This window comes from Myxocyprinus asiaticus, chromosome 14 (assembly GCF_019703515.2).
Source record: "Myxocyprinus asiaticus isolate MX2 ecotype Aquarium Trade chromosome 14, UBuf_Myxa_2, whole genome shotgun sequence".
In the NCBI taxonomy this organism is placed as follows: Eukaryota; Metazoa; Chordata; class Actinopteri; order Cypriniformes; family Catostomidae; genus Myxocyprinus; species Myxocyprinus asiaticus.
In genome coordinates, this window is record NC_059357.1 from 38,849,434 (window position 1) to 38,866,821 (window position 17,388).

Here is a 17,388-nt window from a genome sequence, read left to right on the forward strand (position 1 = left end):
GGTGGACCAACCAGTCCCAAATGACTTCATGACCACAGTCGTCAGAGCAACGGGTCTGTAGTCATTAAGTGATTTTGAGTTTCTTTGGGACGGGGATGATGGTGGAGCATTTGAAGCAGCATAAGCTCAATCAACACCATTTGTGGCATAATATTGATTACCTAAAAAATTCATTTTGACTTGTCCCTTTTCTAAAAAAATAAAAAAATAAAATAAAATAATCAAGGTTACAGTGAGGCACCTACAGTACAATGGAAGTTAATGGGGCCAATTTTTGAAGGGTTTAAACACAGAAATTGAATCTTATAATTTTATAAAAGCACTTGCATTAATTCTTCTGTCAAAACTGATGTATTTGAGGTGTAAAGTTAAGGGTTTGTTGACATTACATCATCATGGTAACAAAGTTGTAAAATTGGCTATAACTTTACACAGAAAAGGTTAGTAAGTGATTTTATCATACTAAAATCTTGTTCACTCGCATATCCTTTATGTCTTGTGGCTGTACTTTTGAAACAGTATTTTAACATTCAAAAATTGGCCCCCATTCCCTTCCATTATAAGTGCCTCATTATAACCCAGATTTTATTTTTATTTTTTTTAAGAAAAGGAGGGACTAGTCGAAATTAATGTTTGTGGTAATCAACATAATCCCACAAATTGAGCTTAACTTGTATTGAACCTGGAATATTCATTTAATGAGACATTGTTGGAATCTGCAATTTGTACATATTTATTGAATCCGATTATAAAAATTCTATCTAATATTTAATGGCAGTCCACTGAATCATAAGATATGAAAGTGATATTCATGTGCTGATCTGGATTCAGTGCCACGGTGACGCTTGAGTCACTTCCTGGTGTAGTTCACATGGGCCTCTCGATCGATCAACATTGTGTTCAAAATGGCTGCGCCCATACCGGATAGCACACATGGGTGTAAAGACAGTATGGCATCAATAAAAGCAGTATCTTCCGCTGCTCCTCTCGCTCTTCGCATCATAGCGGAGTGTCCTGTGAGCAAAGCGAGAGCAGGCAATCTTATCCTTCCCCACTGCACTGTCAATACCCCGGTGTTCATGCCGGTGGGCACTCAGGGGACCCTGAAAGGAATCACTGTGGACCAGCTGGAGGATCTGGACTGTCAGATATGCCTGGGAAACACGTATCACCTGGGTATGAGACCGGTATGTGTGGAGGAATGCTGGACATACGTAAAATTCTTACAGAGTTTCATAGGAATTAATAGACTGAACATGGTTAACTTTTGTATGCGTCCAAACAGGGTGCTGAGTTAATAGAGAAATCCAATGGATTGCATGGATTTATGAACTGGAAAAGAAATCTTTTAACGGTAAGTAATGTGTAATTAATAATTATTGGTACTAGATGCTAAAATCTGCTTAAATCAAGTCATTTTTATTTGTATAGTGCTTTTCACCACACACATTGTTTCAAGGCAGCTTTAGAGAAAATGATGCAGTAATGTCTTTAATGTTTTCATTGAGCAGTTTAAATGAAAAAATATGATTAAAATAATGCCTTAAGAATGATTTGTCTTTAGGGCCCCAAAGGTAATTGTGGCAAGGAACACAAACTTCCATAAGATGTTAGTTAATTGAGAAAATAAACGTGGAGAAACCAGGCTCAGCTGGGGGAGCCAGTTCCCCTCTGGCTATACAGCATTAATATAATGCCAGTATTAGTTATCTATATATGATACAAGTCATGGTTGTTGGCCATGGTTTCTAGCTTTTTGTGTGTTATAATTAGCAGGTTCAAGCTGGTTTAGGGGGTTGATTGGCTTGATGACCAACTGATCAACCTGGTTGGGTGATTCTAATGAAACTTATCAGGAAAATGGCATTGTCATGCTTAATCCCAAATAAAACACAAATATATATATATATATATATATATATATATATATATATATATATATATATACACACACACACACACACACACACACACAGTTGAAGTCAGAAGTTTACGTACACTTAGGTTAAAGTCATTAAAACTCCTTTTTTAACCACTCCACATATTTCATATTAGCAAACTATAGTTTTGGCAAGTCGTTTAGGATATCTACTTTGTGCATGACATGAGTAATTTTTCCAACAATTGTTTACAGACAGATTGTTTCATTTTTAATTGACTATATCACAATTCCAGTAGGTCAGAAGTTTACATACACTAAGTTAACTGTGCCTTTAAGCAGCTTGGAAAATTCCTGGAAATTATGTCAAGCCTTTAGACAGTTAGCCAATTAGCTTCTGATAGGCTAATTGGCTAACTGGAGTCAATTGGAGGTGTACCTGTGGATGTAAGGCCTGCTTTCAAACTCAGTGCCTCTTTGTCATCATGGGAAAATCAAAATAAATCAGCCAAGACCTCAGAAAAAAACTATGGACCTCCACAAGTCTATTTCATCCTTGGGAGCAATTTCCAAATGCCTGAAGGTACCACGTTCATCTGTACAAACAATAGTATGCAAGTATAAACACTATGGGACCACACAGCTATCATACCGCTCAGGAAGGAGACGCATTCTGTCTCCTAAAGGTGAACGTAGTTTGGTGTGAAAAGTGCAAATCAATCCCAGAACAACAGCAAAGGACCTTGTGAAGATTCTGGAAAAAACAGGTAGACAAGTATCTATATCCCCAGTAAAAGGAGTCCTATATCGACATAACCTGAAAGGCCACTGCTCCAAAACAGCCATAAAAAAAGCCAGACTACAGTTTGCAAGTGCACATGGTGACAAAGATCTAACTTTTTGGAGAAATGTCCTCTGGTTTAATTAAACAAATGTTGAACTGTTTGGCCATAATGACCATTGTTATGTTAGGAGGAAAAAGGGTGAGGCTTGCAAACAGATGAACACCATCCCGACCGTAAAGCATGGGGGTGGCAGGATCATTTTGTGGGGGTGCTTTGCTGCAGGAGGGACTGGTGCACTTCACAAAATAGATGGCATCATGAGGAAGGAAAATTATGTGGATACATTGAAGCAACATCTCAAGACATCAGGCAGGAAGTTAAAGCTGATTTTTGGGAGTTATCGGCATATTGGTGTGCATGTAAATGTGCTCTGTGTGATTTACACATCATGGAAACGAGAAGAACAACCTTAAAAAGTCATAGCAAAGTCTTGGAAAGATGCTTTCTGTGAATGTGTAAAGTAAAACTAAAGAAAGTAAAAAGCAAGTGTGATAACACCAGTCTGTCCACTGAAGGTCTTATTGAAGACACTCTTTCACTATTAAGTATATTCAATTAAACATATTCCAAACATTGGAACCTGACATAGAAATGGAAATTTGTATAAAAGAAAAATAATTAATTGATCAAAAAATGTAGGAACCCTTTAGATTGGCATTGCTTTGTTTTCCCTGCTCTTGATTCACCAAAATCCTCAAATTCTGTGTTTCACTCTGCAACTTTTGTTTCTAGGACAGCGGAGGCTTCCAGATGGTGTCTCTAGTTGAGCTGTCTGTAGTGACCGAGGAGGGGGTCAAGTTCCGTTCCCCTTATGATGGAAAAGAAATCCTGCTTACACCTGAGCAATCCATTGCCATACAGAACAGCCTGGGTATGAGTCTTGCTGCAGATCATTATCTCTCAACAAGTATAAATCATACCAAAAATGCTAAGTCATATCTTTATTCCCTCAGTGGATTGTAACTGTCAGGAATATGTGCAGGATCAGATATTATGATGCAACTGGATGATGTGGTGAGCAGTACAGTAAAGGGGCCGCGGGTGGAGGAGGCCATGCACCGCTCTGTGCGCTGGCTGGACCGTTGCATCGCTGCAAATAAGAATCCACAGCGACAGAACCTGTTCGCCATTATTCAAGGAGGGCTTGATGCAAAACTGCGCAAGGCCTGTTTAGATGGTGAGCACTGCATAACATAATGACTGCATGTCATTATTCAACATCAATTCAATTTGGCTCTGTTCCCAAACCCAGTAAGCTGCCTACCAGGTAGGGATGGAATTATTTTAGTTCAGATTCCTTAACAGTTCCATTAACGGTTCTTCCTTTTGAGGAAGAAATCTTAGTAAATAAGTAGATTCAAAAGAACCAATTCATTAGTGTCATTCATTTGAGAATCAGACTACATTTGTAGCTGCGTATGTTGCACGCTGTAGATTCAAAAGAACCTGCTCATAAATGTAACTTGCTCGGGAAACGCTGTAGATACAGTACAGATGCAGAGCTTAATTGCACTCTCGGAGTATTTAAGTATGATGTTCCATCCGTCCTCCGCCACCTGGATTGAGGCGAGTCACTACGCCACCACGAGGACTTAGAGCGCATTGGGAATTTGGCATTCCGAATTGGGGAGAAAAGAGGAGAATAAAAAAAAACTGGTTTCTTTCACTGTTGCACTTCATATAGTAGTTAAATAAAATCAGCAGATAGTCAGTTAAATAACAGAAGTCAGTTGAATAATAATCGGTCGTTACATGAGATAAACAAATGATAAAAATGGCACTTGTGTTTATTGTTGAGCTGTATGTCTTTGATTTGCCTACAAGAAAACCTAATGCAAATTTAGAGCAGCATTTATTTTTATTTGTTGTTTATAGTTTCCCGTGATTTGCTGCTTTCTGCGTGCTTCTCATTGAAAATGAACTAGATACTCGTAAAAGCGAACGTTCTAAAGGCTTGCTAGTGTGTAACGGCCTTTAAAACGTTCACTTTGTCCAGCGTAGACGGCTTCAAGCCATTGCGGCGCGTTGCGCACCCGGTGTAGGCCAACGAATGAAAAGTCGGCCTACTCTTTCCGATTTCACTGTGAGATCAGGCTGAGTAGAGAGCAACATTGATTATGCCAGACAATCGACCAGAATTCCAAAAAAAGGACAGGCTTGGGTAAATGAGGATGCGGTCAGCCTATTACTGCTCATATGTGGCTGTTGTTGGATGTTAAATAGCCTACTTCGATAGAGACAAACCGTGATCAATTATCTGTTGAGCGGAACAAACCGATTCGGTGAAGCGCAACACGACCCATTTCGGTTCACCAAAACCAGTTCAATTTTCTTATTTGAAATAAAAACAATTGTCAAACTACATTTTCCAGCTGGAATATGATGATTATCATGTGAGCTATTTTGCGTGCGACAAAATGCAGTTTATTTTTATTCGCAAACTCTTCGTATATTCTGGCAGATTCGATTGGGTGGACCAGCCGTCAGTCTGGGTGGACCAGTGCTGCTTGTCATAGTAGCATCATTATATTTGTGCATAACTTTATAAACATTTGTTATTTTCCTCCCTGGAAATGTTTAAAGATATATTCATCCTAATTAACTACATAATTACATTTTGTTTTGCAATAGTTTTGTGCAGAACGATTGTGTATTTCTTTTACACAATCAATGCTTCGTTAATCAGGTGTGCATTTATGTGTATTTGTAATGTTTGGTTTTCACAAATTGCTCTGTGGGTCGAGATGAAAGCTTCCAGGATCAATGAACACAGTGGAGGCCTTATAGTCTGCCAATTACATTAACTGAATATAACTCACCTTGTTATTGCGGAGCGCCAAACAAGGAGACGTGGAACCTGCGCTTTAGGGACATTCACCAATCGAGAGGTCTGCTCTTTACTCCTAGAGGTGATAACGGTGACTGAAATGTGGTGCTACACAATGTGTGGTGTGGGCGAGAGCGCCCATGGGTGTCAGAAAGTAAGAGGAGACCATGAGAAAAGTCATTGACATTTTTCTGCTCTCTCTGATTTTATTTTATCTATTCATCCATTTATATATCTATTTTATGTATTATTATTATTATTATTATTATTACTATTATTATTATTAAACTTGGCTGGGTTTCCCAAAGCACTAAGTAGGATGTTAGTAGCACTTAAGTAGTACTTAATCTCTAAGTCGCGTTTCCAAAGCATCATTATCTAAGTAGTTGTAAAAAACGTTCATAAATTAATGCTCTTGAACCAATCTAAAGTCCATGAAGTGCAACTTAAACATATCTTTCTGGCATCTTTCACAGTTTATCAAAGACAATGGGACATTTAATAAATTGTATTAATATATTTTGATCATTGGAAAGCCATTGTAAACTATTTCAGAGGAGAAAAAAGTGTTGACAAAATAGCTATGAAATCAATAGGCAGTCTCTGCAGTCTGAACATGCGTCGTGATAGGTCTAAATTTACATGACATGTAATACAGAATAACGTTATATTAGCCTTCATTGATAAGCATAATTGTAATGGCAATAGAAAGATGATATGTTCTTATTAAACAATTATTTAAGAAGACGTGAGTAATGTGACCATGCTGTTTAAAAATTAATAAATATGCCTTAATAAATAATTCAGATATGGTTAACAAAGGAGATTAGAGTGAGAGTGTGCAATGAGAGATTCCCTCTCTTCATCCTCCTCTTCTTCCTTCCTCCAATGGCTGGTTCAGACTGGCTCTCCTGTAGTCTTTTTACAAGGCAGTAACAAATTGCATGATGCATAATGATGTTTCATTTCTTTAATTAAATTCTGTAATAGTTAGGTAATAAATTTCGGCACCTCAACAAGGTTACAAACAACTGCATGTTTGTCAGTATTTCCATCTTCTTTTCACGTTTAGAAGACAAAATCCTGGACATACTGGCAAAAGTGATCCGTACCTTTGGACCGGACAGCTCCCGTAATGAAGCACTTAAGTTCAACTTTATAACGAGCGATCTACGTGCTGGTTTGGGAAATAGGTGTTACTCCATCATAAAATATTGACAGACATCAGTTAAGATGATCGTTAAAACTTAAGTTGCACGATTTCGGGAAACCCAGCCTTTGTCTATTAAGATGCTCTTAGCTCTGTAGGCTGGCAGCTCTTATGAGGTGCAAAGGTTTTTAATTACTTTATCAGAAAACAAAATGTTGTTTAGAAGCTACATCAATGAGCACCTCTGTGGAAGAACTATAGTCGAAAACTACTTAACTTTTGATTAGATTTGCCCAAGCTTTTAATAAAAAAACAAAAATGAAATAATAAAAAAAAAAGGCAGTTAAGAGTACTGTTTTAAACAGATTGTTAAAGCGATTATTTGAATGAGCTACCACTTTGTTGTATGTCATGCCACGCCACATTAAATAATAAAAATAAGTAAAACATTTTTAAAAAAAAACATTCGGGGTGCCTCCAAAAGAAATTGCCTAGGGCCTCTCAATGTCTAGAACCGGCCCTGAATTACTGATTGCTGTGTAGCTAGACACAGGCATAATAAAGTAGGGTGACCACAGTTTATTAAATTATTATGTAAGATGAAATTATTCCATTAATATGATTTGCTGGAACATGTATTTTTTTATTTAACATTGTACCATGGTGAAAACTGAGCTTTATTTATTTATTCATTCATTTGTTTATTTATTGATTAATTGTGTTTCCTGAACTACGTCAGTATCTGCGTATTAATGTCCGGCGCTGAAGTAAATAATTCCAAAAAACCAAGGACTTCTACACAGTCGAGGATTTTTAAAATCAGAAATGTAATTGACAGACATACATTTTTTTTAATAAAAATTCAAATAATATTATCTAGGCTAACAGTATATTAATTTCTAGTAGAGACATATCTGCCAATCTTCATTTGTAAAAGTCAAAGCTCAGTTTTCAGCTTTTCTAATGTTAGATAAAAATAATATATATATATATATATATATATATATATATATATATATATATATATATATATATATATATATACACATACACATACACACATGTTCCTGGGATAGGCTCCAGTACCTTTGCGACCTTACATAGGATAAGTGGGAATAAATTGTGTATTTTTTACATAAAATAAAAAAATTAATATATATATATACACTGGCGGCCAAAAGTTTGGACTAATGTACAGATTTTTCTCTTATGGAAAGACATTGGTACTTTTATTCACCAAAGTGGCATTCAGCTGAAAAAATGTTCAGAACTTCTTAAACTACTTCAAAGAGTTCTCATAAAAAAATCCTCCACGTGCAGCAATGACAGCTTTGCAGATCCTTGATATTCTAGCTCTCAGTTTGTCCAGATACTCAGGTGACATTTCACCCCACGCTAACGGAAGCACTTGACATAGATGTGGCTGTCTTGTCGGGCACTTCTCACGCACCTTACAGTCTAGCTGATCCCACAAATGCTCAATGGGGTTAAGATCCATAACACTCTTTTCCAATTATCTGTTGTCCAGTGTCTGTGTTTCTTTGCCTACTCTAACCTTTTCTTTTTGTTTTTCTGTTTCAAAAGTGGCTTTTTCTTTGCAATTCTTCCCATAAGGCCTGCACCCCTGAGTCTTCTCTTTACTGTTGTACATGAAACTGGTGTTGAGTGGGTAGAATTCAATGAAGCTGTCAGCTGAGGACATGTGAAGCATCTGTTTCTCAAATATTCTTATCCTCTTGTTTAGTTGTACATCTGGCCTTCCACATCTCTTTCTGTCCTTGTAAAAGCCAGTTGTCCTTTGTCTTTGAAGACTGTAGTGTACATCTTTGTATGAAATCTTCAGTTTTTTGGCAATTTTAAGTATTGTATATCCTTCATTCCTCAAAACAATGATTGATTGATGAGTTTCTAGAGAAAGCTGTTTCACCAGATTTGCCAGTTCTTGCTGTGAGATGTTGCCCCACTCTTCCACCAAGGAACTTGCAAGTTTCCGGACATTTCTGTGGGGAATGGCCCTAGCCCTCACCGTCCGATCCAACAGGTCCCAGACGTGCTCAATGGGATTGAGATCCGGGCTCTTCACTGGCCATGGCAGAACACTGACATTCCTGTCAGGAAATCACGCACAGAATGAGCAGTATGGCTGGTGGCATTGTCATACTGGAGGGTCATATCAGGATGAACCTGCAGGAAGGGTACCACATGAGGGAGGAGGATGTCTTCTCTGGAACGCATAGCATTGAGATTGCCTGCAGTGACAACAAGCTCAGTCCGATGATGCTGTGACACACCACCCCAGATCATGATGGACCCTCCACCTCCAAATCGATCCCGTTCCAGAGTACAGGGGTCGGTGTAACGCTCATTCCTTCGATAAACGCAAGTCCGACCATCACCCCTGGTGAGACAAAACCACGACTCGTCAGTGAAGAGCACTTTTTGTTAGTCCTGTCTGGTCCAGCGAAGGTGGGTTTGTGCCCATAGGCGACGTTGTTGCTGGTGATGTCTGGTAAGGACCTGTCTTACAACAGGCCTACCAGCCCTCAGTCCAGCTTCTCTCAGCCTATTGCGGACAGTCTAAGCACTGATGGAGGGATTGTGCGTTCCTGGTGTAAGTCAGGCAGTTGTTGTTGCCATTTTCTACCCATGAACAATTTTGAAAAACAAACTATCAAAACATGCATGGCTGTTCTCTCTACCTGTAGCTTTGGTCTTCAGCAGTCAACATCCGATTGCATTGCACCACCTATTGGTGAAAACGAATAGCACCAAGTTGAGATTGTGCATCGGTACTCTGCTGCTTTTCCTGCAATTCCCGGATGTGGAAGGTTGAATTTCCAACTGAATTTGAACCACTGAATTTGAGGGAACAAATTTTGTTAAGCGAAATAGAATGGGCTGAATTTTACCTGTCAAAAAATCTAGATGGTATTTTCAAATTAACTGAATATTTTGGAAACGAACTTTGGAAGGTGATTATTTATTTTTTTATTTGTAATAATGAAATTAGTTGTGAGATGTTTCCAAATGAAATATTCAATGCTTAAAAATATTTCAGCCTCCCAAAATGCAAGCACTGTAAATACAATGCATTTAAATGCAAGCACTGATAATACAATGCATTTATTTTTTCAGTTAGAGCAATTCACCATGCTTTTATGCTTCAAAGAATTTAGTCATGAATTTAGCTCCATACTTTTCTGTTTGTGTGTTTTTTTATTTTTATTTTTTTTTTTTTTTTTATTTTTTTGAAGGCAGCTTCACACCTCTGGATATGCAGTTGTTTAAATGGCCCAGTGTGATTATTAAAGAGCAAAATTCTGTGATTTATTTATATAAACATAGTTTGCCGGCACTATGTGTGTGATGCTCTTAATGTAGTGATTTTAGCCAGGGCCGCCGCTGGCCAAGTTGATGCCCTACGCAGAGCTCCGCGATCATCGGTTGGGGGACAGCGCAATGCGTAGTGCGAGCTCAAGGTGATCATCTGTGTTCCGTGACTGCTTTCGGGTCCTTGAATAACGTACAACGTGCAAGTAAGGGCATTCGTGGAGTTTCTGGTGCCTCCCTAGGGTAACATGGTGCCCCCTAGGGTTTTGGTGCTCTATGCAAACTGCGTAATATGTGTATAGGGAGCGCCAATACTGATTTTAGCATATGAGCTGCTTCACAGATTCACTGTAAAGCATTCAGCACATGCAGACTGTATACATTTTTATTAAATTGCATCCTTTTTTGGTTTAATAGTCACACTAGAACCTATTACGATTTTAATTACATTAATTGCGAATAAATGTTTTCTCAAATATGTCAAATTCACATGTGAGCATTTGAAAGCAGTTGTGTGTCAGTCAAAACAGTGTGCGGGTATCGAATTAAGTCGGCGCTCGGTACTACTGATGTGGTGTTTATGCTGTATCTTGACAACTTTTTTTTTTTTTTTTTCTGTATCGACGTGGTACCAAAGTACCGGTACATCTGACGTCCCTATGGAATTAAAAGTGCTGTCAGCGAATTTGTTTTTATTTTATTTTTTCTTCTTCATGGAAAGGTATGCAAAAAAATTTCCTACTTCCTGAAAGATATCACTGAAAAAAGTGTAATGAGATATCTCACCTGCCTCTAGACAGCAAACTAAAATGTGTCAGCAGGCTCTGATGCTTTCTGCCTGTCAATCATTTTGCACATTCTCATAGCGTTGTCGTGAATTATTTAGGCTTAATGCCATATTCTGATTTATAATTTGTCAGTTGAGGGCGCTATTTCACTACTGTTGTGTTTGACAACTGTGGGAACATGCTTTGTGTCGGTTTCAAAGGTATCGGTGCTGTGTTTTGGAAAGAGGGGGCATGGCTAAATCAACAGCTCAGTCTTGTGGAAGTTAGAACGGCTAAAATCGCTTACAGCACCTTTAACATAGGCCTATGTGAGAATGTGGCATATTTACATATGACTGAATGTTCTACTTCTGGCGCACTTGAAGCATTCAAATTAATTACCCTACATTTGCCACCATATTAGCATTTTTCTCATATGTTTCTTCACTCAGAAATGACAAAGCGTGATGTACCTGGTTTCGCCATTGGTGGTTTGAGTGGGGGAGAGGAGAAGGATGACTTCTGGAAGATGGTGACTCTTAGCACAGACCACCTCCCCAGAGAAAAACCCCGCTACCTCATGGGAGTTGGGTAAGCTTCACCACTTCCCTTTAAACTATGCTTTCCAATGTTTCCTCTACGCTGTGAGTATGGCCAGCCAAGCACGTATGATTTAGACAAAAACCTTCTGATTAGAACGCAGACTCAAATGTGAGGAAAAAAGCTTGAGATTTCTTGAATCAGAGCTCCACATTTCCATTTATTTTCAGTATGGAACTGAAGTTGTCAGAAGTTTGATGCATGTTGAATCAGCAGAAAATAAGAGAGTTTTAAAAATATTAGAATAATGAATTTAATTAAAATATTCTCATTATTTGATAAAGTAAGGGCAGATAAGCAAAATATGTGCCCTGATGGGCAGGAGAAGAGAGACATAATAGGTTATATAGCATTGAAATATGCCTGATCGTACAAACAAAAATTAGGAAATCATCAAAGACCAATCTGCAAGACCAATGCATGAGACCATAACTATTGCAGTTTGCATTAAATCATTTAGATTTGTTCTCAAATTGAAAAATCGAATGTGTCCCAGATGTTGACAGATAAAAAAATCGTGAGCCTGATCTCATGAAAACAACGTGAATGTAGCAACGTTTTTGCAAAATGATATTATGTGGCTCATTACATGTATTGTGGCAGTTCTGTTGTGAATTATCCACTGATACATTTTCTGCCAAATGTTTTTTTTTTTTTGTTTTTTTGTTTTTTTTAAGACTAATGCTCTCAAGATCTACGTCAACAAAACCTACCTCCTTACCCTTAACCTAAACCTAACTGATAGGGACATAAAAACAAATGTGAGATGAAAAATGCAATTGATGAAGCAACCATGTCATTTTGTGGTGCTTCTATGACACTTTCAACTTATGCGTAATTTAATCATGGCTGAACAAGCTTAAATGTAGTTGATTATGTAATGCAAACGTTCAAATGTATCACCTAAGAAGTCATGCACTATAGTAAAAGTGTTTCGATGACATATGATAGCATTGTGTGAGGAACAGAGAGAAAAGTTAGTGTTTATGAACTGATAATCTGCTGTTTTACTAGTAGTAATTGTTGTTGTAGCGCCTCTAGTGTTCATTTCACCAGGAAACTGCAGCAATACGTACAACAAGCATAAATATAATTTTGCAGAAATGTAGGTATAATAACGTGATTCTATGAGACCAGGATGTTAATTGTATTTGATTAAATATCAACCCAAGTGACATCTGCAAACAAATTATGCTTGGGTTTTTCTTAGAACGAACTTCCCTTTTCTGAGCCATTTTTAACTGCAGTAAACACAGGTGTAGTTCATCACATTAACTATGATCATGTGTGTCCAAATACTTTTTGTTCTACCAAAATGTGATAAATAGCATAAAAAAAGAAATTAACTGTTCTGCATTAAATGTTTTTATAGAATGTCTTTGTGAAGAGTAGTGAACAATGCATGGGTCAGTACATACAGGGGGTGTTTCTGCTCAGGTGGACAAAGGGTCTGTCCAATATACACAGATGAGCCAAATCATTATGACCACCTGTGTAATATGCTGTTGGTCCTAATTGTGCCACCAAAACCGTGCCGACCTACCGAGGCATGGACTCTACAAGACCCTTGAAGGTGTCCTGTTGTTTCTGGCGCCAAGACATTAGCAGCAGATCCTTCAAGTCCTGTAAGTTGCGAGGTGGATCCACCGTGGATCGGACTTGTTGGTCCAGCACATCCCAGAGATGCTCAATTGGATTGAGATCTGGGGAATTTGGAGGCCAGGGCAACACCTTGAAGAGGCCACTGCCATCAGGGAATATCGTTGCCATGAAGGGATGTACCTGGTCTGCAACGATGTTTAGGTAAGTGGCACGTGTCAAATTTACATCCATATGAATGGCCGGACCCAGGGTTTCCCAGCAGAACATTGCACAGAGCATCACACTCCCTCCACCGGCTTGTCATCTTCCCACAGTGTATCCTGCTGCCATCACTTCCCCAGGTAAACGGCGCACACGTACACGGCCATCTACGTGATGTAAAAGAAAACGGGACCAGGCAATCTTCTTCCACTGCTCCAAGGTCCAGTTCCGATGCTCGTTTGCCCATTGTAGGTGCTTTTAACGGTGGACGGGTCATCATGGGCGCTCTGTGGCTACGCAGCCCCATACGCAGCAGGGTGTGATGCACTGTGTGATATGACGCATTCCTCCCATAACCATCATTATAGTTTTCTGTGACTTGTGCCACAGTAGACCTTCTGTCAGTTCGGACCAGACGGGAGAGCCTTTGTGCCCTCACGCATCGATGAGACTTGGGCACCCAACACCCTGTCGCCGGTTTGTGGTTTGTCCCTCCTCAGACCACTGTCAGTAGGTACTCGCCACTGCTGACCAGGAGCACCCCACAAGCCTTGTCGTTTCAGAGATGCTCTGACCCAGTCATCTGGCCATAACGATTTGGCCCTTGTCAAAGTCACTCAGGTCTTTACTCATGCCCATTTCTCCTGCATTCAAACACATTGACTACGAGAACTGATTGTTCACTTACAATCTAATCTACCCAGACCTTGACATGTGACCTTATTAGGAGATGATCAACATTGTTCGCTTCATCTGTGAGTGGTTATAATGTTTTGGATCATCAGTGTAAATAGTTTTTGCTCTGCATGAACAAGAATTAGAGGTAACATTGGCTTGTACATGTTTAATTTGTCATTTCTTTGTTGTTGTTGTCAATATTTGTTTTTAATTGTCTCTTTGTGTGTTTAGCTATGCACTAGACCTGGTGGTCTGTGTTGCCTTGGGCTGTGATATGTTTGACTGTGTTTTCCCAACTCGAACAGCTGTAAGTGATGGATTTCTCTTGACATCCCTCTCTATTTAACATGCTTTTGGAGCTGTTGTTCCTGTGTTCTAAAAAATTGGATCAAATCACAGTCCTTCCACAATCCTAAAAAGCACATTTTAAGCAATTCTGTTTTAGCCTGTTTTAGCACAGTTTTGGCCTGTCAAGATGAACCTTAAGACTACTAAGACTGTTATTTATTTTTTTTCAATTACTGTGCTTGGATATCTCCAGATAGAAGCTTATTGCTGTAATCTCATCAGTATTTTGTTACTTTTAATGAGGCCATATCTGATGTTAAGTTTGGGCTGTTTCAGAGATTTGGCTCAGCTTTGGTTCCCTGGGGATCTCTGCAGCTCAAACAGAAACAGTATGCTAAAGACTTCCAGCCGATTGATCCGGACTGCCATTGTCCCACCTGCAGGAGGTACAGCATCTGTCTGGAAATTCAGTGGCTAAACTGTTGGTTCAGCATTAGGGTTGGAAATCGAGAATCAGTTCATATTCTAATGTCATGACTTTCAAAATAATAAATAGACAGTAAATAGACTACACACCTTTCTGTTGCATTGTCCTAATGGTTGCACGGAACAACGAAAATACTGCATGACAGAATTTAGTCTGATTTACAAACGGATCACTTCCTTTTTATGAATCGGATAAAAAGATTCACTAATGGTTTGAAGCGATTCTTGACATCAGTCATTTATTTTGTCATGTCGAAATGATCGAGAACAGTAATTTATGTTAATAAATGGTACTTTAAAAATGTACAAAAAAAATGTACCAGAAAAGTATTGTTTTTAAGTTTTTTATTTATTTATTTATTTTTTAGTATATAGCTAGGACCAATTCCGTTTTCAAAATTGCTAAAATAGTCATTAAGGAACCAGATTGTTGGATTTGGAATTAAAAGCAGAATCATTAAATTGCTTCCGATTCCCATCCCTATTCCCTATAAATAAATTAATTACTGTTCTTGATCATTTCAACATATCGAAAAATGACTTGCGTTCAGTGAATATGTTAAGAATCATTCCCATGACTATTCAAATTGCTGCTATTGCGCTGTTTGCTGTGCTTAACATGATTTACCAAAGAACGAAATATTCTTGCTTCAACTTTCCTATTAATACATTATAGCCCCCTAAATCTAGCCCTTACCCTTTACATAAACCTACCCCTAAAATCTGAAAAAGCAGTGATGATGTTCCAGAACCAGCAGAGGATGTTGATCCAGAAATGTGTCCTATTTGATCCTGCAATGTATTACTAACGGAATCTCTGCTTCCAAGATTTAATTCCTTTTCCCCCCCTTAAAAATAACAGACACAGTCGGGCTTACCTCCATGCCCTGTTCAAGAGTGACACTGCAGCCATGCATCACATTACCATCCATAACATCTCCTACCAGGTAATTATCGACCTGGGTAACATGTTTACTTGATGTTGTTTACATTATTATTGTTTTTGTTATCGCTTCATTTCATCCTATCCACACTGTATTTTTCTTTAGCTCACCCTTATGCGTTCCGTGCATCAGAGCATCATAGAAAAGAAGTTTCCTGAGTTTGTGAAAGCTTTCATGAAGAGGTTGTTCCCATCGAGTGAGCAGTATCCCAGCTGGGCTGTAGAGGCGCTACAGTCTGTAAACATAACTGTCAACTAAGTGGCTTACATCAGGGAGAAGGAATACTGTGAAGTCTGCATTTTAAGAGAAGGATTTGCAGTTTTTTATTGCCTTTTTTTTTTTTACAGGATTTATTGTTTGGTCTTTCCTATTTATACAGTTTTTTTTAAATACTGTACATTTTTTTAACATAAAATATGTGATAAATCCCTTTTCTGTAAATAAAATCTTTTATTCAAAAGGTTTCACACTTTTTCAACAAATAATGTGATGTCAATGCTGAAGTTCTTTGTATAGAAAAAAAATGCATACTAAACAGGTTACAGAGACAGACAGACAGACAGATAGATAGGTAGATATGGATTGACAGATGAAAGGACGGACAGATGTATAGACAGACAGGCAGAAAGAAGGATAGATAGACAAACAGATAGATACGTACAGTTGTGCTCAAAAGTTTGAATACCCTGGCAGAAATTGTGAAATTTTGGCATTGATTTTGAAAATATGTCTGATCATGCAAAAAAACTCTTATTTAAGGATAGTGATCATATGAAGCCATTTATTGTCACATAGTTGTTTGGTTCCTTTTTAAATCATAATGATAACAGAAATCACCCAAATGGCCCTGATCAAAAGTTTACATACCCTTGAATGTATGGCCTTGTTACAGACACACAAGGTGACGCTCACAGGTTTAAATGGCAATTAAAGGTTAATTTCCCACACCTATGGCTTTTTAAATTGCAATTAGTGTCTGTGTATAAATAGTCAATGAGTTTATTAGCTCTCACATGGATGCACTGAGCAGGTTAGATACTGAGCCATGGGGAGCAGAAAAGAACTGTCAAAAGACCTGCGTAACAAGGTACAAGGTACAGGACAATAATTAAATTGGACACAGTAGATCCTGTGGATGCTTCTTCCAAAAGATCAATTACTAAAATTAGAATTTTATTAGAATGACAACAGAATGACAGTAGATGAAGAAGAAGAATAGATTTTGGATTGCTGGACAACAGCACATTACAAGAGCAAAAAGCTAAGTCAAATGCCTCGTTTGGAAGGCTGTGTGCTAGGTAGGATGCGTCCTTTGAAGGCTGCAGTATACCGAGCATCCTCCTTTAAACGAGATGGCCTTCGTAGGGTAAATGGAAATGTAACGTAACATGGTTGCTATGACAGCACGCCACTCTTTAAGAAGCGTGAGCGCTTTGAGTGAGACGGTAACAAAGTCCCTTTAGAAGGGAATGTATGAGGTACATTTTAGGAGAGTTATAATGATGTAAAGAGAAAAGAAAATAGATTTCACAGGTGTACTTTTAGTCTAATACTTTATTTTAATTATATATTAATATAATTATACATATTATATACTCTGCACCCATCTACTGAGGTACTTCAACTTAGGAATTAACATTCCTTGCATTTGAACATCATACTTAGGGGCAAATTGGCGTCATTTTTTTAGACATTTCCATTGAAGCAAAGAATTGTGGGTTGTGAGTGCCCATGAAGGCACTCACAACATGCATCCTCCGAATTCCCGTGAAAGAAGGTCGCATTCAAAGG

At 38.3% G+C, this 17,388-nt stretch overlaps 1 protein-coding gene across 1 annotated transcript; it reads left to right on the forward strand.

The window, feature by feature from the left end:
• Nucleotides 1-870: 870 nt before the first annotated feature.
• Nucleotides 871-16,039, forward strand: LOC127451639 (queuine tRNA-ribosyltransferase catalytic subunit 1-like). Its single transcript, XM_051716481.1, has 9 exons — nucleotides 871-1,187; nucleotides 1,286-1,354; nucleotides 3,457-3,595; nucleotides 3,707-3,901; nucleotides 11,251-11,389; nucleotides 14,111-14,186; nucleotides 14,504-14,613; nucleotides 15,516-15,600; nucleotides 15,703-16,039. The coding sequence occupies exons 1-9, from the start codon at nucleotides 906-908 to the stop codon at nucleotides 15,853-15,855; spliced, it is 1,248 nt and encodes a 415-aa protein (XP_051572441.1). The 5' UTR covers nucleotides 871-905; the 3' UTR covers nucleotides 15,856-16,039.
• The last annotated feature ends 1,349 nt before the right edge of the window (nucleotides 16,040-17,388 follow it).

Coding starts and splice junctions, on each gene's coding strand:
- LOC127451639 (XM_051716481.1), top strand. CDS start 906: ATGGCTGCGCCCATACCGGATAGCACACATGGGTGTAAAGACAGTATG. Junction 1,188..1,285: donor ATCACCTGGGTATGAGACCG/GTATGTGTGGAG, acceptor GCGTCCAAACAG/GGTGCTGAGTTAATAGAGAA. Junction 3,902..11,250: donor GCGCAAGGCCTGTTTAGATG/GTGAGCACTGCA, acceptor TTCTTCACTCAG/AAATGACAAAGCGTGATGTA.